Source organism: Theobroma cacao, chromosome 2 (genome assembly GCF_053813885.1).
Source record: "Theobroma cacao isolate CCN51 chromosome 2, ASM5381388v1, whole genome shotgun sequence".
Taxonomy (NCBI): Eukaryota; Viridiplantae; Streptophyta; class Magnoliopsida; order Malvales; family Malvaceae; genus Theobroma; species Theobroma cacao.
In genome coordinates this window covers 15,480,071-15,506,134 of record NC_142640.1, presented here as the reverse complement: position 1 = coordinate 15,506,134, position 26,064 = coordinate 15,480,071, and the positions used below count along the sequence as shown (strand labels likewise).

General features: G+C 32.0%; 2 protein-coding genes across 3 annotated transcripts; one reads left to right on the top strand and one right to left on the bottom strand.

Annotated features, from left to right (window-relative positions):
* The first annotated feature begins 1,580 nt into the window (after positions 1 to 1,580).
* Positions 1,581 to 4,913, top strand: LOC18608925 (ACT domain-containing protein ACR4-like). Of its 2 annotated transcripts, XM_007043841.3 has the most exons (8): positions 1,581 to 1,939; positions 2,159 to 2,204; positions 2,292 to 2,406; positions 2,497 to 2,564; positions 2,698 to 2,766; positions 3,266 to 3,865; positions 4,072 to 4,176; positions 4,269 to 4,913. In XM_007043841.3, exons 1-8 carry the CDS (start codon positions 1,866 to 1,868, stop codon positions 4,611 to 4,613), a joined length of 1,422 nt encoding a protein of 473 aa, XP_007043903.2. In that variant the 5' UTR covers positions 1,581 to 1,865; the 3' UTR covers positions 4,614 to 4,913. The 2 variants fall into 2 exon arrangements, with proteins under 2 accessions (XP_007043903.2, XP_007043904.2); XM_007043842.3 differs by lacking the exon at positions 2,698 to 2,766 and having other exon boundaries at positions 1,652 to 1,939.
* Positions 4,914 to 21,418: 16,505 nt separating this feature from the next.
* PNSL5 (cyclophilin 20-2) lies at positions 21,419 to 25,423 on the bottom strand. The gene is made up of 7 exons (XM_007043838.3): positions 25,262 to 25,423; positions 24,968 to 25,180; positions 24,741 to 24,891; positions 24,535 to 24,623; positions 23,149 to 23,203; positions 22,733 to 22,818; positions 21,419 to 21,826 (listed from the first exon to the last, which is right to left on the bottom strand). Exons 1-7 carry the CDS (start codon positions 25,283 to 25,285, stop codon positions 21,668 to 21,670), a joined length of 777 nt encoding a protein of 258 aa, XP_007043900.1. The 5' UTR covers positions 25,286 to 25,423; the 3' UTR covers positions 21,419 to 21,667.
* Between the last annotated feature and the right edge of the window lie 641 nt (positions 25,424 to 26,064).

Below are 26,064 nucleotides of genomic sequence, written 5' to 3'. Positions count from 1 at the left end.
AATATAAACGATTGAGTCTGCCCAAAGTTTGCATCTGTCTCACCTGTTCCTGCAGGAGTGAGGTAGAGGACCTTCTTTAACGGTTAATTTTTTCTTTTTTGGCTGTAGGCATTGAATAGATTTGTTGGCTTAATAGGGGAACGTCTTTCAATTCTTTTAAGCCTTTAAACCTTGTGTTGATGATTGGGTTAAGCAGTGTTTTCTAATTGTTCATTGAAGGTTGGTGTATAGGGTTTTTTTGCAGGTGTGGTTTTTTGCTTACCTGAGTGTTGGAAACGATTTTGTATAAGTATACCCCTTTATTTTGTACGGGGCATACTAGGCAAAATCTCTGTAAAGAGAGGAACTTTTGTTCCCTTTTCTTCTGGATAATATGGAAATTAAAAAAAAAAACCTACAAGTTAAAAATTGAGCGGTTGCACAAAATCGAAGTCGAAGTATGCTGATTTATGATTTATCTCAAGATTCAAATCAATTTATTTTTCCTATTAAATTACACCAATTGTATATCACAGGTTATGCCTCTAAACTGATTCGGAGCTGCAAAAAATAACTATAATTCATCAATTGAGGAAAAATGAGGAAAAGGAAAATGAAATAGTTGCTTGGACTTATCTCTGTCGTTCCCTATTACTATAAACAAATGATTTCTCCACTCTCTTGTGCTCCGAAGAGTGGGTATGATAGGGATATCCATAGTCCACAATATAAAAACAAGAGTTAAATGGAAGAAATGAGTAGGTGAAGCAAAGTGAAAGTAATGGAGAATACTTTCCAAGACATCCCACGAGAAAAATTAAGGATATTTTGACTGAAACATTTCCTTATGTATGGTATATTAATAGTAAGAACATGCGTATGTAGAAATGGGTAAATGGTAGAGAGAAAAGAAGGGGAAGAGTGAATGGGTTATGGATTCTGTTGTGCAAGTAGGCAAGCAAAATCCAATATGAGGATAGCGGATGTTCTGTAAAGAATGGAAATAGAGAGACAAAAGGATCCACTTGCCAGCTTATCGGAATACTACTAAGTGAGGCGTAGAGGCATCCTCACCCCTCCCTAAGATCCCTACTAGATTGCAATTTTCACTTTGTGACGGAAGATGAGAAGCGGTGATTCTTCTAACCCCCCAAAGCACAGCAAAATCCTGCTAGATTTTCAGATGATATTTGAGCAAAAAAGATATCTAACAGGGTTTAACCAGGTCAAGAGGCTCGGGGCTAGGGGCCAGGTGCCAGGGGCCGGGGCGTCTCTCCGTTTATTTACTAGTAACAAATAGCCTTGAACACCAAACGTAGCAACATTGAGCCGCCTTGTGAAAGAACAGCCACAGCACACCAAAAACGCAATGAGGGGGGCGGCCACCAAATGTTATGAAGAGAGCAACGTGGGGCCCATTGTGCCAGCGACAAGCCCGTATGAGAGCACCATGCGCTGCCTTTTATTAATTTATTTAATATTAAATTACTATACTAGGAGAGGTCAGAGGAGTAATTGACATAATCACACACACGTGTATATATATATATATAAATATACACACATATATATATATATATATATATATACACACACACAAGCTTTGCTTCTTTGTTATACTGTTGTGTCCCTCCAAAACTCTTCGTCCAACTCAAGAGCCACCACCGCCCAACAAACTCTTAACACACCCCACACAAGCCACAACCAAACTCAGAATTCAAGGGCTCTTCTTAACAAACTCGCGCAAATTTGAACAAGATAACACTGCTGAACCCCCCCATTTCGAACAAGATAACACACCCCATTTCGATTCCTCTTCCATACTTTTATATAGCTCTTTTTTCTGGGTTTTTTTTTCTTTCTTCTTTCTCTTCTTTTTCTTGGTAATGGATTGTTGGTCTCCTTCTTTAACGTTGGATGCAGAGTTTGAGAAGCTTGTGATTCGAATGAACCCTCCAAGGTCCTTCATTTCTTCTGATTTTTACTTTCTTTCTTTTTTAATGACTATTTGGGTCCCGGGGGTGGATTCTCTTTTATGGTAGTATTTTTCAAATCTTTGTTTTTGTAATTAAAGTGGGTTCTTTTTGTTTATATTTTCTTGAAAAATCACCATTTTTTTATTGATATGAAATCGAATAGTTTCAAGAATTTTCGTTTATTTTTGTTGTTGGCTTTGCAGGGTTACAGTTGATAATGCCACAAGCAGGAAAGCAACTTTAATTAAGGTAACAGATTGAATTATTAAGAATTTTTTTTTTACAAGCAATTGTGAGGATTGTCTGATGAAGTTTGGTTTCGTGGAAACTTTGCAGGTTGATAGTGCTAATAAGAGAGGAAGTCTGCTAGAAGTGGTTCAGGTTTTGACTGATTTGGATCTTATTATTAGGCGAGCTTACATTTCTTCAGATGGGGAGTGGTTCATGGATGGTTAGCTCCTTGGTTGTATTGAACTTGTTTGATAAAATGTTTAATTGTATGGAATCTGATTGGGGTTTTCCTTCAAATGGTTCTTTGCAGTTTTTCACGTGACAGATCAGTATGGGAATAAGCTATCTGAAGTTGATGTGGCCGAAAGAATTCAGCAGGTACTTCTGCAAAACTAGTGGTGATCTTATTACTTGATTTATCTTAAAACAAATTCATGAAAGATGATTTTGCTGGAGATCCAATGTAAAGTGGTGTCTGAGACTGAGGTTCGGTTAGATTTATTTTTAACAGAAACCAAAGAGTTCCCTCCACCAATTCTTACTCGAGTGGGAATCAAGTGTTCTGCTAGTTGCTAGAGCGGTAACACCACCATTGATTGCTAAAACTGCTTTATGTATTCTATCTCTGATTGCTCACTTTTTATGCTCCACTCCTGCTTAAATTTTCAACCACAGAATTGGCCTTCATTTGTCTGCATTTAGACTGGATATTATCCTTATAAAAAGTCAACAAACCAAAAGGATGAGGAAAATTTTAGCACGAGGACGAATACTGTAAACGACTCTTGCGTCAATGATCAAATGCCATGGAAGGAATAGTGCCAGTCAAATTGTAAATTGGAATAGACAGCACAAGTATACATACTGTGTACTTATCTGGTAGTATGTGTCAATCACTAAATACCGAGCCTTCTATCATAATAGCCCTCCCACATTATTTGCATCTACTAGTTAATACAACATTGTCAGACAAAGGAAAAGCAGTGCTTGCTGTCTGTCTTTACTATGATGATTTAGCTACATGCTATGAGGAGTCGTGAATTCCATATCATATTGATGATTCAATTGACATGTCGCAGCAACTGGGACCAAGAGCATACAGTTTCAGGTCCTTGACAAGATCTGTGGGCGTTCAAGCTGCCTCAAAACACACAACTATTGAATTGACTGGGAGAGACCGACCAGGCTTGCTCTCAGAGGTTTTTGCTGTTTTGACTGACCTCAAATGTAATGGAGTAGCTGCTGAAGTGTGGACCCACAATTCAAGAATGGCATCAGTTGTTTACATCACCGATGAGGCTACTGGATCATCAATTGACAATCCTGAAAGATTAACGAAGATCAAACAGCTTCTCCTCTATGTTCTGAAAGGGGATAGAGATCAGATGCGTGCTAATACTGCTGTTTCTGTTGGCTCAACGCATACAGAAAGGAGGCTGCACCAGATGATGTATGCTGATCGTGACTATGACATGAATGATGCTGACAGTGGATCAACGAGTGAATGGAGCAAACCTCTAGTGACTGTGGAAAATTGTGCTGATAAGGGATACACTGTTGTGAACTTGAGGTGCCTTGATCGGCCTAAGCTACTCTTTGATACGGTTTGCACATTGACAGATATGCAATATGTGGTATACCATGCAACTGTGATAGCAGAAGGACCAGAGGCTTATCAGGTTGCCCTTGTTTCCCTCAAGTTGTAATTGCAAATTTTTTTGGATCCATTAGTTTTATGTTAAATGCAAGTTTAAAGTCACATGGATGATAATTGATATATTGCATTAACTTATTAAGTTTTTTATTGTCATTGATTATAACTGATATCATTGATATTGATATCTTGCATCTAGTTAATTGTTTGTTTAACTTTTTGGATTGATAGGAATACTACATCAGGCACATGGATGGTTGCCCTGTTAGTTCTGAACCAGAGAGACAGAGGGTAATTAATTGTTTGGAGGCTGCTATTAAGAGGCGAGCTTCTAAGGTAAGGATATGGGGAAGTTTAGAGTACATTCTACCGGCTGATTCTTTTTGCTAGTGTTTTGTTTTGATGTTAATATGTTATTTTTGATGCAGGGCATAAGACTGGAACTCTGTAGTGAAGACAGGGTAGGCCTTCTGTCTGATGTGACTCGCATATTTAGAGAAAATGGTCTCTCAGTCACTCGAGCAGAGGTTACGACCAGGGGTTCCCAAGCTGTCAATGCTTTTTGTGTGACTGATGCGTCAGGAGATCCGGTGAAAAGTGAAACAATTGAAGCAGTTCGGAAAGAGCTTGGCCTTACTATACTTCACGTGAAGGATGATGCTTACTCAAAATCCCCGCCTCAGGAGAGTGGGGGATTCTCTTTGGGCACTCTGTTTAAATCTAGATCAGAGAAGTTCCTTTACAACCTGGGCCTCATAAAGTCATGTTCTTGAGCAGTTTCACCAGGTTATTCCTCTTGGTGTTTGTAAATGTTGATAAAGCTTGGCCAAACTGTAGATTTTGCGTCAGAAAATGCATTTGAAGCTTTATTCCAACCCTGTGTAGGGATCTTGATTCAGGTATTAGACTAGTCATTTTAGCTTGTAAAGTTGTAAATATATTTCGTTAGTTTCATTCCTTGGTCTTGAAGAGTAATGCAAATACACGCATCACTCTTCTCGTGATGTAAAATCGTGAAAAATCTGTGTTCTAGTTTGCCGATAAAAGAGCATTTTTAGAGACGTAAAGGAAAAGTGCAATCATCTACAAATTAGCAGTAGTTTATCATGGGAATGTGTTTGAAGTGATCTGGGATAAAGGCAGGCACATCGCTGATGGGTTCCAAAGGGACAACAAATCAAGGATTCAATTGGTGAAAAGGAAATGCAATTGCTTCTATTGCAGCCAAAAGTGTGTTTGTTCAAAATGACCCTTTGTCTCAAACTGAGTTGTCTGTTTTTGGCTAAAAAAGTTGTGTCTTGTGCAAATATGTTACGGCAAAATGATGGCACCTTCAGCATTCCGCTGGAGCATCTTGTTTGTTACAGTCTGATGACATGACTAATGAATTTAAGGAAAGATTCCATCCATGGATGTGGTCAGAGTCTCTATGCTTTCTTCCACAACAATATGCTATTTTTATTTTCTATATTTACCCGCCGCCTTTTCTTTTTTCCATTTCCGCCACACAAATTAGTGGGGGAATTGTCATTTTTGAACATATTATTAATCCTACTTGAAAGCCTTCAATGGATTGTTGTTGCATTTGTGCAAGTGCCACCATACAGTAGTAACCCTAGTCCCTAGCTAAAAGGCAAACATAGATTTGGCGCAATTAACAAATCGTCCGTCACATTTTTTGTTTCCGATAAGACGCTCCAACCACAAAATGCCTCTTCAATCAAGCATAGCATTCTCTACCTCTTTTCTAGTTAATTATAAATTTTGTGCTGAGGTCGACACGTTTTGATCCGCTTCAATTTAGGCTCCCATGACCATCCACCCAATTTTCATTCTTCAAATGATTTACTTGATAACAAGGGCAGCATCCTCAATGGTTTGTTAAGTACAAGTGTAAGAATGAAAAATTTTAAATTAATAGAAATAAAAAATATAAAGTCTTTAAAGTGATGTTTTATTTAGTTAAAAAAAATTCTATCAAAAGGATTTTTATAATTTCATTTAATTATCTACTTACAATAATCTGATAAAAATTATACACTTAGACTCATCTTGACATTTTTTTATATATACGTCTTGCTTGAAAGAGATTAATTTTCAAAAAGAAACCCTCCACCCTCTCCTCGCTTCCCTCACAAGTCTCTTGACCCTCCTTTCCTTCGGCATTCCCTCGACCTCTCATTCCCCACTTTGTCTTTCTCAACCTTCCCCCCTTGACCCTCCCCTCTTTCTTGACTTCCACAAGTCTCCATTTCTTTCCACTTTCATCATCACAGTCTTTTTCGCCCTTTATTGTCAGCATCTTTCACTTTTTCTCTCTTTTGTCACAATCCAAATCTAGGCCATGGCCGGTACAAGGGCCTAATAACAAAAGCCCAAGCAAGCCTTGTAATCATACACGACCTGTACATGCTTTTATGAGGCATATTCCATCCATACACGAACGTATATTCTTCCTTCCATATTTTCATTTTCAAAAATATCCATATATTGCACAAGTGTGAGCTAAAGTTGCTCACAATGCTTGTACTCTTAAGATAATGATATGAGTTATTTAGTTAGATTATAATATCTTGCTAGAGTTATACTATAATACTATTAGTTAGTTAGAGTTAGAATATAAATAAAATTAAAATCAGTCTTATATATATATATATATAAAGCATATATAATTAAGTTTTATCAATACACAATTTATATTCTCTTCTTCTTTTTTAACATGGAATCAGAGCCTCCTTACAAGGCACCTTGATTGTTGGCCATCATTGTTTCATGTGCCCCGTGTCAATAGCTCTGTCTCACGCATTGACATCTTTAGCCACTATATAACACGTTTGCTGTGACGTCATTCAACTTGTCGTGGGTGTTTCGCCATGGCGTTCAACTTATCGTGTTTCGCCATGATGTTCAACTTGCTGTGTTTTTATCGCAATGTTCAACTCATATCATGTTTCGCCACGATGTTCAACTCATGCTGTGTTTCGCCACGCCATTTAACTCATGCCGTGTTTTCTCATGCCATTCAACTCATACAGTGTTTTGTCACGACATTCGACTCATGCCATGTTTCATCACATCATTAACTTGTCGTGTTTCATCACGCCATTCAATTTGCTGTGTTTCACCACGTCATTCAACTTTTTATGTCATGTTTCACCATGTCATTCACGTGTTTCACTACGTCAAAATGTCGTGCAGCCTTTAGTTGATTTCAAGTACATTTTAAGAGTTTATCTTAGTTTATCTTAATTTTTAACCTCAAATTGGCATGTACGATACCAACTTGAGTTTGAGGGGGATTATTAAGATAATGATATGAGTTATTTAGTTAGAGTTATAATACAATAGTATTACTTAGTTAGATTACAATATCTTGTTAAAATTATACTATAATACTATTAAGACGTACTTGGTTGGGGGGAATGGAATAGTTATTCCTCCCTTATTCTCATTCTTGAGATAAAACTGCATTTAGTTCAATGAAATGGCTATTCCTCATAATAGCCATTCCAAGAGGTGCCTAAATAGCCATTATCAAGACCTCTCTTGGTAATGGCTATTTCGAATTATTGGGAATAAGAAAAGAAGTTGATTAGATAAATATATTTTTTTATAATTTAAAAAATTACCATATAAAATAACACTAAATTTATTTTTTTTTCTCTCTTCCTCACTCCTCTCTCTAAAGCACATAAGATATGAAATTTTTTACTTCATTTTCAAAGAAAAAGAAATGAAAATATTTAAATATTATTTAATATATTAATATTATTTAACTATAATAAATATTATAAGGAATATTTTTTAATATTATTATTTGAATATAATAAATGTAATAAAGAATATTATTTAGTATTTTTTAAATTTAATGAAGAATATATTTTATCTTTAATATTAAATATTATTTAATTATAATAAAAAGTTTAATTATCTTCTAATACAAAATATTATTAAATTATAACAAAAATATGTTTGTATTTTGGTGAAAATATTATTTAATTATAGTAAAAGGTATTTTGATTTTATTACTTAGAATATTTTTATCTTTTAACAAATAAATTCTTTAATTTTAATAAAAGTTATTTTTATCATTTATCACTTATTCCTTACTTATTCTTAAAACTATTCCTATCAATCAATTATTGGAATAAATCATAATAATAATTCCTATTCTATTCCATTCCCATGAACCAAACTATACAATAGTTATTCCTCCCTCATTATATTCCTATAGAATAACAATTTTATTCCCCTTCTATTCTATTTTGTGAACCAAACGTACCCTTAGTTAGTTAGAGTTATACTATAAATAAGATTATGATTAGCCTTGTATATATCCCTCTCTATGTAGCATAAATACTTAAGTTTTATCAATACATAATTTATATTCTCTTCTTCTTTTCTAACATGTACATAACATCATCATAATATTATAACTGTGTGCCATCTCGTGGCTACATCATAGAATACTTTGATATCTCATAACTACGAAATATATACAAGACTAGACAACGGAGTCAACATTAAGGCTCAGTAATGCTACTTAATGCCTTTAACGCAAACCTACCAAAAAAGGTGATTAGAGACCTTTCCAAGACTTAGGCTCCAGATGATCTGTGGATTTGAAAACCAAAAACATGAGTTTGAAATAGGTGAGTGTAGAATTTGGTGAGTGAACATAGAAAGGGAACAAGCATACATATAGGAGAATTTAAAATAATCTTGCCTTTAGTTGAAACTATGCACATTTAGGTTTTTAAACCAAATCCATGATTCAATAATATATATATATATATATGCCTTCGACTGTGACCAATTTATTTAAAATCAATTACAAGCTTAAACTATGTTGGCAAGGAATTCCCAATTGAAAACAAGTTAAAAACCAACCAATTTTGAGAAAATGAATTGTAGGTATCAATACCCTTATTATGGCTATTGATATTTTTATAACAAAATTCCTTTGTACCCCTTTCTAGGGATGAGCAAAACTGAACCAGACCAATTACCCAGTCGAACCAAATGCAATTTAAAAAATAGTTCGGTCTAATTGTTCTATTGGATCAATTGGTCCAAAAAGTTTGATCTAATTAGTTTATTTGGTCGGCTCTCAATTTTAAAATTTTTGAACCAAATCGACTAAAAAACCAAACTAATTATATATATATTAATATATAAAATATTTTCTATTTATTGTTTTTAAATTCATATAAAATATAGTATACACTTAATATTTTCAATTTTTAATTACTATTTACTAAGTTACATTCCCCACTTTTCACTTCTTCATTTTTAGTTTTTAACCACCTATCCTTTACTCTTTCTTTTTTTCTCACCTAGTCACCATTACACTTACTCTTTCTTTAATTTTTTTAATTCTTTTTTGTTTATGCATTTTAGAGATATCAAATATTGGAATTGTGGATTCCAATTTCGTTATTGACGATTGATGCGTAAAGAGGTTAGAAATGCATTATTCACAGTTCAATTAAGGTAAACATTAAATTTTATGACTTTTTACATAATTTTTCATTTTTAATCTTCTTTTACTTTGTTATTAAAAAATTTATACTAATTATATTTTTTGTATTCTTTCAATTGTAAGAACCAAGTCATGGAAGAGATTCAAGTTGATAATTTGCAATAGTTAATGGCCTTATGTTAGATAGCTTTTATTTTGTGGATGTTCATTTTATTATCTTTGACTCTTTGTTATGTTAAATCTTGAATGTTGATTTGATGCTTTAAGTAAAAAGACATAATTATGTGAGTGAAGGAACAAATGTTATTTTTTTTTATATTTAGATTATTTGTATATTTTATAATAATGGATGAAGTTTATAAGTTTTAATATTGTAATTTGCAAAAAAAAAAGTGATAAAATTTTGATCCTTTGGTCATTCTTTATGTTTGATCAGTTTTTGTTGGTTTTCTAAAAATATTTATTCTAATTAGGCTTTAGGTATAACGAACCAAACCAACCAAACCATCCAATTGCTCACCCCTACCCTTTTCTAGCTTCCAAAAATCAATACCCATGAATAGATGCATCGATACTTTTCGTCCAGCATGTTATTGGATGTGCAATATCGATACTTAATCTCTAGGTACCAATACTTTTTGTCCAATAAGCTACAGGCTATCCAAGTATCGATACCTAGGTCATAGGTATCGATACCTTGAATACAGGACACCTCTAAAGGTCTTTCTAAAGTATTGACACCTTATTCATAAGTATATATACCTCATTCAAAAGATTCATATTTTTCACATGAAACATTTGAAAAGTTTACCAAACTTAAAAGTAAAGACCTTTAACATTTAGTGCATGGTCAATGATCATGCTTACAACAATGGAGACCCTGAAAACACTTTCCAATCTCATAATATCAATATCAAACGAAATTCACATCAAGGCACCAAATTCGTACTTTATAATACATTCATTTTCTAGTGGAGCATGCTCAAGAAGTACATATGTATATATGGTTCATAGGGTTATTACTTGAGAGATAGTGCCATTTCGTCCCCACTATTTAGGGCATCTTTAAGGTAGCTAACCTTTATTATAAATATGGTATAGTGCATATAGACAATGACTGTAATGTAATATCATGTGCTTATTCTCCATCACACATGGCTACCATTGTACATCCCTTGCTAGTTGGGACAACTACATTGTGCACAATGTCTAGCAAATACTATTGCTAGCTACAGATCCCTAATTTAAGTAGCTCTACCTAAGAACATTTAATTCATCTAAGTCTTTCATGAGACTTTTCACATTGTCATAGTGCAATATTTCAAACATGTGATTTCATCACGTAACCATCAATGGACATCTTTCCATTGATATTATCATATATAACCCATAACCTATGGTTATCAACAATACTTTAAAACATCATATTTTTCGTACTCAATACATTTAAATTCAACATTTTGTAACACAATATCATTGAGACATCAACTTAAAAGAGCTTGTTCCCATGCACATTTTTAAGATACTGTATTGTACATATAGATAGTCATTATATATATAATAAGACAACGGCAAAGCCATAAATTGGACATTTTTCCACAATATCACATACATTTGAAACTTCATCTTTTAAATATTTCATGCATTTACTTATTAAAATAGTTTTGAATGCAAATCCACTCATCACACAAGTGTCACCTCTTCGAAGCTTAACACCAACCCACCAAGACTCCACTAATGTTTGGACCTTAAAGCTTCAATGGGACCTAAGGCAATCAATAAACACAATTAAATTCACATATATTCCTCAAATTGGAAACTTACCCAACAAGTTAACATTCCTTAGGCAATCTTTCTTCAAACCTAAATACCACCTACAATTTCTACCAAAATTATAAACCCATGTACATAAACACTTAAATTTCAATATCCATACCTTGGTGAGTGAAAAGGAAACACCATAAAAAGAAAACATTGAGATTTCTTCAGGTGAGAAATTAAATTGGAAACCCATTGATGGAAAGGTCCAAGGAGTTGGAAATCTCACCTTAATCAAGTTGAAAGCTTGGATTAAAGTGGAATTTGAGCAATTTGTGAGAAGAAATGAAAAAAAAGGAAGAAAAGAGTTGAAAGTTAGTGAGAGAGAAGAAGAGAAAAATGTGAAAGGAAAAGTGAGGGATGGCCAACCCCTTTGTCCCCTTTTTAATTTTTTTTGGGAATTCACGCCACAAATATTGATATTTATAACTTATGTATCAATACTTATCACGTACAACACTTTCCCGAGGCATTTGGAACACTAACTATTGATACCCTCCCTTGAAATATCAATACTTATTTCACAGAGTGTTCCCTAAGGCACTTTGGACACTAGGTGTCAATAGTTCCTCTATAGTATCAATACTTCTTGCATAGAATGCTTTCCCAAGACATTCTAATTACTAAGTATCGATTCTTTATTCCTAGGTATCAATATTTGCTCCATAGAACATTCTTTTCTTTCTAAAACACACCATTTTAATTTTATCTCTATCTTATTTCTTCCGAATGGACTCAATGCTTTTAAAATACGAGATTTTCAAGAAAATTTTGGAACATTGTACTTTGAAATAAATAACCCATGGCTTCACCAAAGAGATTTACTATTCTACCCTTGTGCTAAAATCGAGGGTCTCACATTTTCCCTTTCATCATTAGTGACCATAAGCTCTTCCTCCCTTTATGTCCCTCTTAACTTCACATAAGAATAACTTCATTCTCCTTTTTTCTCCCTTTTCATTATCAATACTCCTACTAGCTCCTTCTTCTTTTCTTTTACAACCCCAAGGTCGAACATGGTAATAATGTTCTTGTTTCCCTATTTCTTTTCTTTTTTTGTAGTTTGTCTTACTCAAATTTAACAAACCCAAACCTCATCTCAAATCTTTCTTTATCTCTCTCTTTCTTAAACTTCACAAACCCAATTCCATCTTAGCACATCATCTCAAATTTCAACAACATCATCAATTTTTTTTCAATTTTTGTTAATTAATTGAGATATTTGATTTAGATTTGCCAGATTTGTGGATATTTTGTTAGTTAGTCAATTGCTTTTGTTTATGATAGTTGTAGGAGATGGTGGCATTGATAATTTTCCATGCAAGTCAAACATCAAAAAATATTTGTCAACAAGTTTACCAAACAACAGAAATTGGTTTCTTTTACAAATTTTTTTTTTTTGCAGCTCTTTATTGAAATTTCATTGTTGTGAAACAAACAATACTTAATTATCTATTTGTTTTTTGATTTTTTCTTTAAAAAAAAAGCATGATAAATCTAATGAGATGATCAAAGTGATTTGGTCAAATTATGCAATTATACTTTGCACCTTTTCAAAGTGGTGGATTTAACCCCTATACAATGCTTTCTAAAATTGACAATGTTAGTTCAATCATTAACGGTGTTAAAATTTTTCATTATTTATATTGACGCGGCATTTTCTTGTTGATGTGGCATTGAATATGATGACATGACATTTCACGGATGATTCAATAGTAAAAAAAAAAATATGTTGATGTGGGACTGACCAAGCACTGACATAAATTTCTAGGCGTTGATGTAACTTGAACTTGCTTCAAATTATGGAGCATAGAAATTTCATTCTTTTTTGTCTCACAACACTCTTTCTCTAAATCTCAAAATTTGATTTGTATTATTGATCTGCTTTTTTTTTTTTTTACAATCTCACCTAAAACTATTAGCTTTCCATCAACAACATAAAGGCCGCAATCTTTAGGTGCATTGCTTCTCTCTCCACCATCACAAATCTCAAGTTCTTCATCCTAGCCACTATAGCAAAAGCCCATGCCTTAACTTCCTTTGCACCACCATGGAGGCCAATTGCTCCCATTGCGACTTTGTCTCCTTCCTTCTCCATCTTTTCATCTGTTTTGTTAAGGCTTTTGGTTTCATAGGTGAATGCATAGGGGCCTAAAGAATGAGGGAAAATGGTTAGCTTTCTAAAGGATAAGGTCCAATTTTGATGGGTTTTTCCAATGTGGGGGTGGTGATGAGGTGGGAATATGGGTCATTGAGGAAGCGACCCAACCCAGCAAGATCAAAATTGCAAACCCTTATTAATACAAATTTGGGCTTCTTTTTGGGATAAAAATAGTGATTAGGATGAAAATGTGATCAATTTAGTCTTTTTGTTGTAGGGTTTTAGTTAGATCTAGTTTTTTTACTTTATAGGACCACAAATAGGAAAACCCAAAATAAATAATCCAAAGAAGTTTTTGGACAAACCTATCGAGATGAATAAAAAATCCAAATAAATCTTTAGACCTTTTATTTGATTTTTCTTGATTATCTCTCAAATCAATAAAATGGAAAATGAACCATTGATGTCTCCCTAAACCTTAATCAGACTAGAAAATCGAAAGCGAAAATGGAAATAGAAAATCGAATGGAAACTTGAAATGAAAAGTATGTTGTAGCGATCAAGGAAAATTTATGAAAGAAGAAATTGTTTGGGTAATCTTATGTTTAGGGCATGTTTGGGTAGTTTAGGCCTTTTTTCCATTTAGCAGTAATAAATTCCATATTGCAACCTCACATTGGACATTTTCATGTCAACCCTTAAAAAATCCATATCAGTGCTTGGTCATGCCATCTTATCAATATCATTGCATCATTAATTAAATGTCACTTCATCATTGTCATGTCATTAAATTCAATGTCACGTCAGTAAGAAAAATCACATTAACACAGTTAAATGCCATGTTAGTATAAATAGTGGAAAAATTTTGATATCACTAATGATTGGATTGACATTGTCAATTTTCAAAAGTACAGTGACTTAATTTTACAAATTATTGTATATAGATTAAATTCACCATTTTAGTAGAATATAAGAACTAGTTGCATAACTTGACCAAAGGATTTTTACTAGTTACAGAGAATGAGATAAGATAACATTCAAATTTATTACTGAAATTAAGGTAATGATTTATAGCTCATCATTTTTGCATAGATGTAATTAATTTTAACATTATACTTCTAATTAAATTCAAAAATAGCTAAATGGTAATGGTAAAATATTCTTATTCTTTCTTACAAAATATTTCTTTGACAATAATTTTTTAACTAGATTAAAAAAATATTATTAAAATTGTATCCATTCAAAATCTAATGGTGAATTTGGTTCATTACCTTAAATAAAATGATATTTTAGACTTTACATTTTAACCTTTTACCAAATAATAGGAGGCTGAAACAATTTAAAGGATGAAAATATATGATTATTAGTATTTTTCTACTAGGCAAATCCATGACAAAGAATCCTCCCGTATTTACCATAATGAAAATAAGGATACAAAAAAAAAAACCAAAATAGAAACCTTCAAATCACATTTACTCTTTAATAGTAATTTACCATCAATTTGTCACATTTTGACTTTTGTTGATTAAAAATTTTCAACTTTAATATTCTTTTCTTTATATTTATCATTAATTAAAATATGAAGAAAATATATATTTTAAAAACTTTGAATGAAATAACTGTTAGAATGGCATGAAACTCAGAGATAACAATTATCATACACAATGAAAAATAAAAATTTAAACATACCATGTCATGCCGCCACCCATGGATCATCTTGGTGGTTTTAATACAAATAAAACTATAAGAAAAGTAATAAGAAAATAAAATTACCTTTACCAAGTGATGTGGCTATCACGATGGTACTTCTTCTTTATCCAACCCAGTAACATCACAAAGGGAGCAAAGAATCCAAGTCATTCAAATGATTGGCTTCCAACGGTTGCACACATGGTTGAACTTAAACCTTCACAAAGAGGAAGCTTTCTCAACTATGACTTTATGCTAGTAAGGTGGATAACAACTTATCCTCTCCACACAATCACACTCCTCCTAGCCGAATCATAAATTTGGAAAACTATTTTTCAAGTCACTCAAGAAAGTGTGCAGCTAGGCTTTCTTGTTAGTTTTCTAACGACTCAAATATCTAACTTGTGTGTTTCACTTATGTTATGAGGAGTTATTGAAAAATGATATTTGTATTTAGGTTAATTAACTTCTTAAATTGCAAATAAGGCCTCAATATTATGACCTTTATAATATTGGCCCAAAACTTTATTAAACCTTTTTAATTAAGTCATTGTAAATTAAAATTAAATTTAATTGACTTTATTTGTTTGTAATTAAGGTTTTAATATTATAACTAATTATAATATTGGTCTTATACTTAATTAAACTATTTTAATTAAGTCTTTAGAAGTTAAAAACCAAGTGTCTGATTTAAGTCCAACTTAAATCATTACATTCCCAGTTTAATTCATAATGCAACTTATTGTGTGTGACCCATTAGGTTCCTAATATGTTGGCAACAGAATTGAATTATAATTTTTATTAAATTAATTAATTTAATTTCATAGACCAAGATTAGCATCTAGCAATGCATTATGGTCACCCAATTGTTATGAGAGTCAAAGGGCTCTTTGACAACCTTTTAGTGTATAATCCATCCGTGTAATTCATTCCCTCATCATATATCCCTGAAATAATAAGAGTATGATGTAGTGTTTACTCTTATTGATCTCCATATTCGTTCTTGAAGTTAGATAATTGGTTTTATAGAGACTTATGAAACTCTTTTTCATAATCTTCAAGTCGCCTTAGCTAAAGGCTTCAACAAGCCAATATCAACTAAGAACTATTAGGATATGTCTCCTAAATCACTTTGGGTGATGATTCTTTTTTGGATCACTCATTTACCTTCACTTGCTATACCTAAAAGCATCATGTTTTGGCATCCTTGGTTAGACACCTGTACGAATGAAATAAAGGTATAATACTCTACATATAAGACAACATGGTGTATTAAGTCTAGGGAGTATTTACACAACTGACACATGAGAAGTATTGCATAGACACTTGAGTGAAATACTAAATACACTTCTCATGATGGGTCATGTTCAGTGAATTTGCTCTCCTAGGCAAACACATATATTCTAGTTTCAAGTATCTATATATTTCAATTTACAAGATCGGTTGCTTACTTTCCAAGTAAGAAATATAGAATATAACAATCTCTAAGTATCATTGGTGTCGAGTTTCAATAATACATCTATCAAGAACATTTAGGGATTATGCTTTGATGTATAAAGATCTCATAAGTGCAATCAATTACAGTTTCCTTGCAAGGCATATTAATCTCGTGGACTTCATCCAATTAGACTTATAACCTATTATAATTCACATCTTATTAATGAAGAAAAACCTCTAATCATTCAATATGAATGATATTTTTGCATAATTGAAACCAAATCTTAATCAATTTCAATTGACTGTAGGGTTTATCCCAACAGTAGTTATATGTATAATAGAAATTAAGTAATAACTTGTTGAAAATGTTGATTAAAGTTAAAAAAAATCATTAAAAAAGAAGCTATTTCTTAGAATTTAGCTAAGAGAAAGAGAGTAATAACTTAGCAATTAACTAATAAGCTTTTGATAAACTAGTCTACATTTTTTTTTGTTGCAATCTCATGATACGTGCTTAAAGGATGTGATGTCTAAGTATGAACTTGTGACATTATTGCATCCTCACCCGGCCTGGTTATTGATTCATTGATAGTAATTAAGATGCTTGTTACAATCAAAACTAAAAGGCAAAAAGTTTTTGAGTAATGCTACCAATTTGATAAAGAAGTATTAAATAAGAACAACGATAAAAACAACTAAAGCTTGTTTGTTTTGCGAAATGAAAATAATTTTCTGAAAATGTCGTTTGGTTACTTTTTTCAAAAAATTTGCATTCCTAGCAAAATAGTAACATTGACATAATTATTAAAAAATAAGGACATTAATTTTTACGAAATAAACGGAGCCTAAAACTGGGGGAGTTAATTTAAAAAGTTGAGGCTGGTCGTGTTTCGAATCCTTGCTGTTTATTTCCAGCAAGACCAATTTTCTTAATTGACAAGTGTAATTACGATAAAAGAAGAAAGTAAAAATGCCAAAAGGACAAAAGAAAAAAGGTCCTTAACATGAAAATGAATGTGCACTTATACGAGGCAATTGCCAGAGGGAGGGAAAGGACACCGACAGAATCTGAATTCTCACCGGGAAGGCGTTACGCAACTACAAGCCCACACGATCCGTCGCTTTCTACTGCCCCTCCAGTCGCTAGGCGTGGCAGCCGTCAGGTACACGTGGGGTCCATGTCGTCAGGTGGACCCCACCCCTCTGACATCTTCCTTCCTGGTCCATCTCACCGCACGATTCGTGTCAGGACAGAGGAGCGTTGGCATAGTGAGTCCAACCTCTAGTCTGCAAATGGTTAATGCACTCTTTCTGGGACCAGGCCAATTTTAAATCAGATTTGAAAACGGTAATTTGTCTGGCAAAAGCCACAGAAAGTCAGACTCGCCCAATCAGTCTTTCCATGATCCGTCCTACTCCTAGCAACTGCGGCCATTTCGTCTCTTAACTTAAATTGGCTCTACTACTACCAACTGATAAGTAAATCCTAATGCTCTGAATTCCAAGACTTGAGACTTGACCCATTTTGAGGGTGTATCGCCGTATCTTTTTCTGTCATTAGGAGATTGGGATGACACCCCCTCCCCCTCCCTCCGTCAAGGTGGCCAAAATTGTAGCCAAACAAGGGCGCAGATTCACGTAGGTGATTCTTTCTCAAGTCTAAAATATGGTCAATACTAGATCCTTGTCTACTAAACAAGGCAGACAAGGCTGTGCGGTTATAGGTGCAGGAATAGAAGCGACGTGTACTTATAACATGTTTAGTTCACGAAATAAATAAAAATAAAATAAAATAATTATTATGTGAAAATAAAATGAGATGAGAATAAAATAGAATAAGTATTACGTAATTTGATATAATGAATGAAATAGGATAAAAATAATTATTATGATTAATTACAGTATTTGGTTAATAACAATAACTTTAGAATAAGAAAAAAATAGAAAATAAAAAGATAAAAATAATTTTTATTATATATATGATTATTTTATTTTATTTTATTTTTAAATATTAATATTTTATTTATAATATAATTATTAATATTAAAAAATACTAATATTTTATTTATAATTTAAATATTATTATGATTATTTATTTTTAAATTATTTTATTTTTAAACATTAATAATGTATAATTTATTTAAAAATATTAAAAATTGATAGTTTAAATATTAATATTTTATTTATACTTTAATCATTAATATTAAACATTATTATGATTATTTATTTTTATTTCAATTTATTTTTTTAACTATTAATAATTTATATTTTATTTATAATATTAACAATTTATCATTTAAATATTAATATTTTATTTATAATTTAAATTTTATTATGACTATTTATTTTTATTTATTTTATCTTTTGAATATTAATAATTTATATTTTTTAAATATTAATAATTGATTATTTAAGTATTAATATTTTATTTATAATTTAATCATTAATATTATAAAATACTACTATTTTATCTATAATTTAAATGTTATTATGATTATTTGTTTTTATTTTATATTTTAAATATTAATAATTTATAATTGATTTAAAATATTAATAATTGGTAATTTAATTTATAATTTAAATATTATTATGATTAAAATATTAATACTTTTAATTAGTTTTTAAATTTAAAATATTTTATAATATATAATTAATAACTTAACCTTTTTATTATAATAAGATTTATTTTTCTCTATTTGCATTTTTCATTTTTTGATTTAAATTTTACTTAATAATTTTAAAAATTAATATTTTAAAAAATTAATTTTTTATTTATAATTTAAATATATAATTATTAAAATATGAAAATATTAATAATTTTTTAATTTTAATTAAAAATATTAATTTTATAAGTTTAAGTTTGTAATTTTAAAAACAAATAAGGACATTTTAATCCAAAATATTTAAATTTTATTCCCATGTGAAATAGCTAATACCATGGGGAAAGATGGTATTAGCTATTTCAAGCTTTTACCCAATTTTAAAGAATAGCCATTCTTTTTGAAATGGCTATTCCTTCTTTACATACAAACCAAATAAAAGGATAAAATTTTGTAAAGAATAGAAAGAGAATGGCTTAGCTATTCCCCTAACCAAACGGACCTTAGGGTTTTGATTGATCAGGCTTGGTAAACACACAGAGGCTGGTACTGAGGTGAGGTGCCCAATCCATGTTAGTCAAGCATTTGAGCTCAAAGTGGGCCATGCCCATTCAAACGCACCATTTATTATGAGCCCAGTAAATATAGATAATGCGTACCAGCTTCAAAGCACTGAAATTGAATCCAACTTTGAAATATCATATATTCTTTTGATAAAATCAACGCTGACGATAACATCATAAGAGAAAATGACCATAAAGAAAAGCTGATATGTTATGTACAAAGTTACCAAATAAGGTATGCTTCCGTAAGCACTTATAGGGACAATTTATCTTTATGAGACATCAGATTGTTTACCAAATAATCCTGGGTGTATATCCGTTTTCGCACGAGACATAAGGGATATCTCTCGCACTTCTAAATTACGCAAATCAATTCAACTCTTGGTCAGTTTTCAAAATGATTATCATTATTATTATTACACAAATCAATTTAGTATATTATATTTTTTTTACAAAAATGAATTATTTATGCATTTTTATTCATGCATTTATATATTTAATGGCTATTTATTCACTTAGTTATTTATTTACGTAATCATATGTTTGTATATTTTTAATCACAATGCTTTAACTATTTTTCATTTATATAATTAATTATATTTATCATATAAATATATTTACACATTTAAATGAACAAAACAATATTAATATAGTTAATTATTATATATCCAACTAATGAATTAATGAATTATGAATATCATATTTTTTTGTTTGCACTTGAGCATTTTGCTCATTGATTAATACTTGATCTCCTTCTCTAAAAAGTAAGATTTAAATCTCTCTTCCTTAAATAAAAAAAATCATTATTTTTTGTTTACTTACTACTAATCTATTTGATTATTAATAATATTTTTATTTACATATTTACTCAATTTCTTTTATTATTTACTCATTTATTTGTTTATCACATATTTATATAAATTTATTTTTTACTTTAAACAAATAAATAATGTGAAATCCTTTAAATAAAAAAAATGAAAAAAAGGAACACAAGAATAAAAATATTTATGAGCCAAGTCAAACCTGCATGACACATTGAAAACTTAAGCTCGAACCAAGCTTGACCCACTTATATATGTTATATTTATTATTAAAATTAAATAATAATTTTTATATTTTAGAATTAAAATTAAGTAAATATATATTATTCATTAATATAGAAGATAATTGGCCGAACTCAAACTTAAAATTCAAGCCTACACTCGACACATGAACGGTTTCATGGGATAAAAATATAAAGGGGGCAAGGGTTAAACAGGAAGGGAGAGTTCTGCCCAATTGATTTTCTCCCATGAGAAGTGCCGCGACCGTGTCAGACCCTTCTTGCCAAACGCGATTAGATAGTTATCACTAAGGATGAGCAATTAGATAGTTCAATGGACCAGACCGTCATTTTCAAAAGATTAAATAGATTAAATATTTTAAAAAATTAATTAAAATAGATCAAATATTAAAAAAAAATTAAATATTAAATTGATTCGATCAGCTTAATTTTAAATCAGAAAAATTAAAAATTTATCATTATTTTTTTAAAAAATTACAATATTAAAATTTATAAATTTCATCAATAATTATAAAATATGAAATTAATATTAATATTAAAAATATATATTTTTATATAAATTTATATATATTAATTTAATCTTTTGATATATTCAATTTAAAAATGAGAACTAATCAAATAAATCAATTAAATCAAATTTTTTGAACAAATAAACCTAATAGACTAATTGAATTAAATTATTTTATTCAAATTACATTCGATTGGATCATTAATCCGATTCAATTTCGCTCACCCCTAGTGATTGCAGGCCTGGCGGCACGCCCGCACCACACCAAAGCTCTCCTCTCAGGCAAGCGGGCTCAATTTTTCTTTCGTCCGTTCCAATATCCAAATGGCTCAAACCATTGCCATCCCATCCATTGACTAGCTCAATCATTTCAATAATACAGTATAATGTTTGACAAGGTGATAATTTCTATAACTGAGTCTTAGTTTCTCGTCTTCAGACATGTGATTAAGAAGAAAAGCATTCTCTAGAAAATCAAAACTCGGTTAAGCTAGAGCCTTTTCAAAATTTGGAAAACTAGTCCGAAGTTTGGGGAAAAAAAAAAAAACAAAGGTAAGCAGCTAGAATCAGGTTTCAGCTACGGGAAGCTCACCACAGTCACTGACAACCACCTTCTTTCTAGGGCGGTCTCCACGATCAGTCTCTTGTGATTCAATAAGCTTAACAACATCAAAGCCTTCTAAAACCTGCCCGAACACAACATGCCTTTGATCCAGCCATGGGGTCTGCAATTTTGCAAAGATTATAAATAGATATATCAACATTGGAACGACAATTCTTGTACTGCAAGAATAACTCTCCACAATTGCTAACTGAATTACATAGACCATCAACATTAACCCCGCAGACAAGCACTAAGAGTAGCTCTTCTTTTTTGCTAACTGAATTCGATAAGCTATCAACATCAAGCCAACATGCAAGCACGCGTGTGCACACACACACATTGACACATATGCAACTACAATAACTCATTACAACTAGTCAAAAAGTTCCATTTCAACTCAAGGGAATCAACCTATAAAGATTGAGAAAATAATGACAGCAACCAAAAAGTAAACTTCAATTGAAACCTCTAACATGCTTGTTGTCTATTCAAGGTAAATATCAGATGTTGGTTACAATACATAGATATTTGATAACTTGAGACAGTTTAGGCTTGAATGGTATTGAATGACGTAGGAAAGTCATCTCTATATTGTAATATTTGCAATGGGATTTATTGAAGCAGAACTTGATTTCCACATGTGAGACACTGGATTGATCTTGGTAGCAGATAAACAAGATGTCTATAAACATTAAATCACAATAAACAAGATGTTCTGTTAGCAAAACTCTATTCACTTTTATGCTGGTCAGGAAAATGTCAAGTCTTTCAGCTTATATTGTCAACTAAAGAGTACCAATTAACATATGTAATGCCACAGAGCATAATAATGGCAGTTCCAATAGATATTTACAGCAAAATGGGCCACCAGCCAGTGAGAGGTGCAAGAACAACAAAAACAGTTTTTACTACTTGTCTACCTTGTTTTGTGTGTGTCTGTGTGTGAAACTATGATGATAACATCAAACCCAAAAACATTGTGTGGACGTGTAGCAATGATGTTTAACCAAGAAAGGAATCAACATACCTTGACAGTGCAAATGAAAAATTGGCTGCCATTGGTGTTCGGGCCTGCATTTGCCATACTAACAATTCCTGGTCCGGTATGGGATACTGCAAGGCATTCTATATATCAGAAATATGCAGCAACTGATGCATTAAAGGCAGTTTAAAAGAACAACAAAAAGACAGAAATTTGGAATCATTGCTCACTAATTCCGGACAAACTATAGTTTAATTAACAGCACACTTTATTAGCCAGAGATTGCTGCTCAAGTCTTTGATGAAAGGAGGATCACAAGATAATAACTTGATAAGTTAGATGATCCTTATTATCATCCTGAAAAACAATCTTCCTCTACATAATCTTTCTAAAGCAAGGATGTGGCATAGTTTGACTTCTAAATTGCCACATTAATGATATGAAAGCAAGAATCAACTTACACTTGAAGTTTTCATCTTTGAAGGTACGACCATATATACTTTTGCCTCCTGTTCCCTGCAACAAATTTCAAATGTCATTGCATTATAATTGAGCAATTGGAAGCTGATAAATGCCTCCACTCTAGATCTACTTGGAAGCTCATATACTACTGTACCATGCAAAAGACAACAGAAGGCACAATTAAAGGGGAATTTTCTTGGCAAAAGCAAAGAATACTTTTTAAAGAATCTGCCAAGGCAATTGCCAATGTTCAATCTAAAAGAAAGGTGAAAATAGATTAAAGAAAAAGCATATTCCAGCTGGTTGCAAAGTCCTTAAAGGTGATAAAATATGTTTTGCATCAGGGGGCATACAACCAAACAATTAAAATGAAATGTGTAATCAATTTCATCACATGCATTTTTTGTCATTGACCAGGCAAAAAAAATAGGTACATAAGAAGGTACTGAGAAACACGAGTGATGAGGTTCCAGGAGCAAAAAATAAAATGGACTTTATGTAATAAGCATTCAGAAGATCAACACTAAATATTCATTAAAGAGGGGGAAAGAAGGCGGTGGGGGGAGACAAATCTTGCTTCTTCTTCAAGACACCTTAACCTAAGCTTATAATGTATTTCTCACCATCTGAAGAAACTACACTGAATATTGAAGCTTCTCATTTAGGCCTAGTGATAGACAGGGTTGTAAAGGATGTCCTCTATAAATTAATCAAGGTAGAGTTGAGCATTATTATGCAAGTGTGCGGGTAACAACTACCAACTTGTTGATAAGAAAGTTTCTCTAATATCCCAATAGATGCAAAGAGCTTCATCTTTTCTAGCCATATTCCAGGAGAGCACATGATCATGAACTGATGATGTAAACCTTCAACTCTATGAGACCACAGATATCCTAACTGATCAAAGGAGATGTATTCTCTATGCAAAATCAAATTACAGACTAAAAGCAGCAGAATGTGTCTGTCTACATCAAACCCGAAGATTATTCTTTCCAGACAAAATAACAAGTCAAATCAATTTCTGCTAGCTAGGATGCATTTTTGTGTCATGAGCAATGCTAATTTGCACTAAGAGAAGACTAACAAGCTCATCAGGTTGAACTAAACTAAAATAAGAGAATTGCATCAAGCTATCATCAATGAAGATGGCTAGATTATGTTGTTGGAAGACAAAATGTTCAATACGATAGAGAAAGTAAAGGACAACATTTTAAAAACATTAATCTTAATTCATTGCAGCATTACTGCGATCTGATTCTACGAATTGATTTGCAAGTTTCTATTATAATCTAATTGAAAGAGAAAAGAGGCTTCCATTACAACAAAAGCATAGTCAATCATGCTAAAGACCATAAAATCGTAAAGAGCTTGAAAGAAGCACCCACATTTCCTTTATCAAAGTCCCCTCCTTGAATCATGAAATCTTTAATGACACGATGGAAGGTGGAACCTTTATACCCAAAGCCCCTCTCTCCTAAAACAAGATGCACAAAATTGGAAATTAAATTAGGGAAGAGATTAAAAGTTTTTTTGAAACGAAATTACTACAATATTTTTAAAACTCAAGTGTATAAGTAAAACAATTTACAACCTGTGCATAGAGCACGGAAATTCTCGGCTGTTTGGGGCACGTCATCACCATATAATCCAATCACAATTCTTCCAGCAACTTTACCCGCCGGATTTCCGATGCTTATATCCAAATACACTTTGTGAGTTACTTTTGATTGTAAAGTTGCTACCTACACCATCAGATTAAATGCTTTATTACTGTAATTTTATAATTTATAAGTTAATACTAAATAATGAAAGACCTACCTCAGCACTGGCTCGGACAGGGCGGAGAACACGGGAATTCCTCGGGGATGAAGTGAAAGGGAGAAGACGCAAGGACCCAGAGAAAAGGCCGGCAGAAAATGAAATGCTTGAAGAAATCGAGACTTTTCCTGGAAGCTTCACGGCATTACATGTTGGGCTAAGTGTTGGGTTCTTGGACAGGCTTCTTGTACCTGACAGCATACCCACATTTGACTGCAAAAGAAAAAAAAACAAGTTAAAAATATAAGGAAATCAATGGAGATGAAGTAAGAGAGTTAAGGGAAACACATATACCAGGGTTGAGAAAGGAGCCGCCATTGATAATCTGGTGGTGGAGGTTGAGCTACGGTTACTGATAACTGACAAAAGCAGGTGTGGGACTTTGGCTTTCGGTGAAGGGAGAACGAGGAATTCGAGAGGCAAAGGAGGGGTTGAAATTACGGAGAATCACCTGGTCTCTTACGAAAATGACGAATGGGTCCTCGGGCGGAAATCCATAGACCTGTTAATATGGGCAGGCACGGCCCAGGCCCTTGTGGACTGAAAAAATATAGACCGGGCGGGGTCAGCTCATATTTTATATAGGCTATCAAATTCTCAACCCAATCCACCCCTTGTTAGTTCATGGACCGAGCTGGGCCAGCTCATTGTTTTTCGATTTTTTTATTTTTTATCAATAAAATTATGTAATGATTTAATCTATAATTTGACTAATAAAAACATATTACAAACAAATAAATTACACCAAACATAAATAAGCAAATATATTACATCAAATATAAATAAAATTTTAATCTTTAACACAATTACACAAATTACAATCTTATCAACATAACTACATAAGTACATAATCAAATATTTATAAACTTCAAAACTAATTTATATTCTTTTCAATCTTCATCCTCAATCAAAACATGAGTTTTATTTGGATAGCAATGGTGTCTCCAAGTCTGAATCATTATCATCTAATATTCATTGTTATAAAAAAAAGACATAATGAGTTTCAATTTTATCTAAAATTTTTAATTTAACAAGTAAAAATTAAAGACATTGAAATATATAAAACAAACAACACCATCGACAGCTAAAGAAAAGCC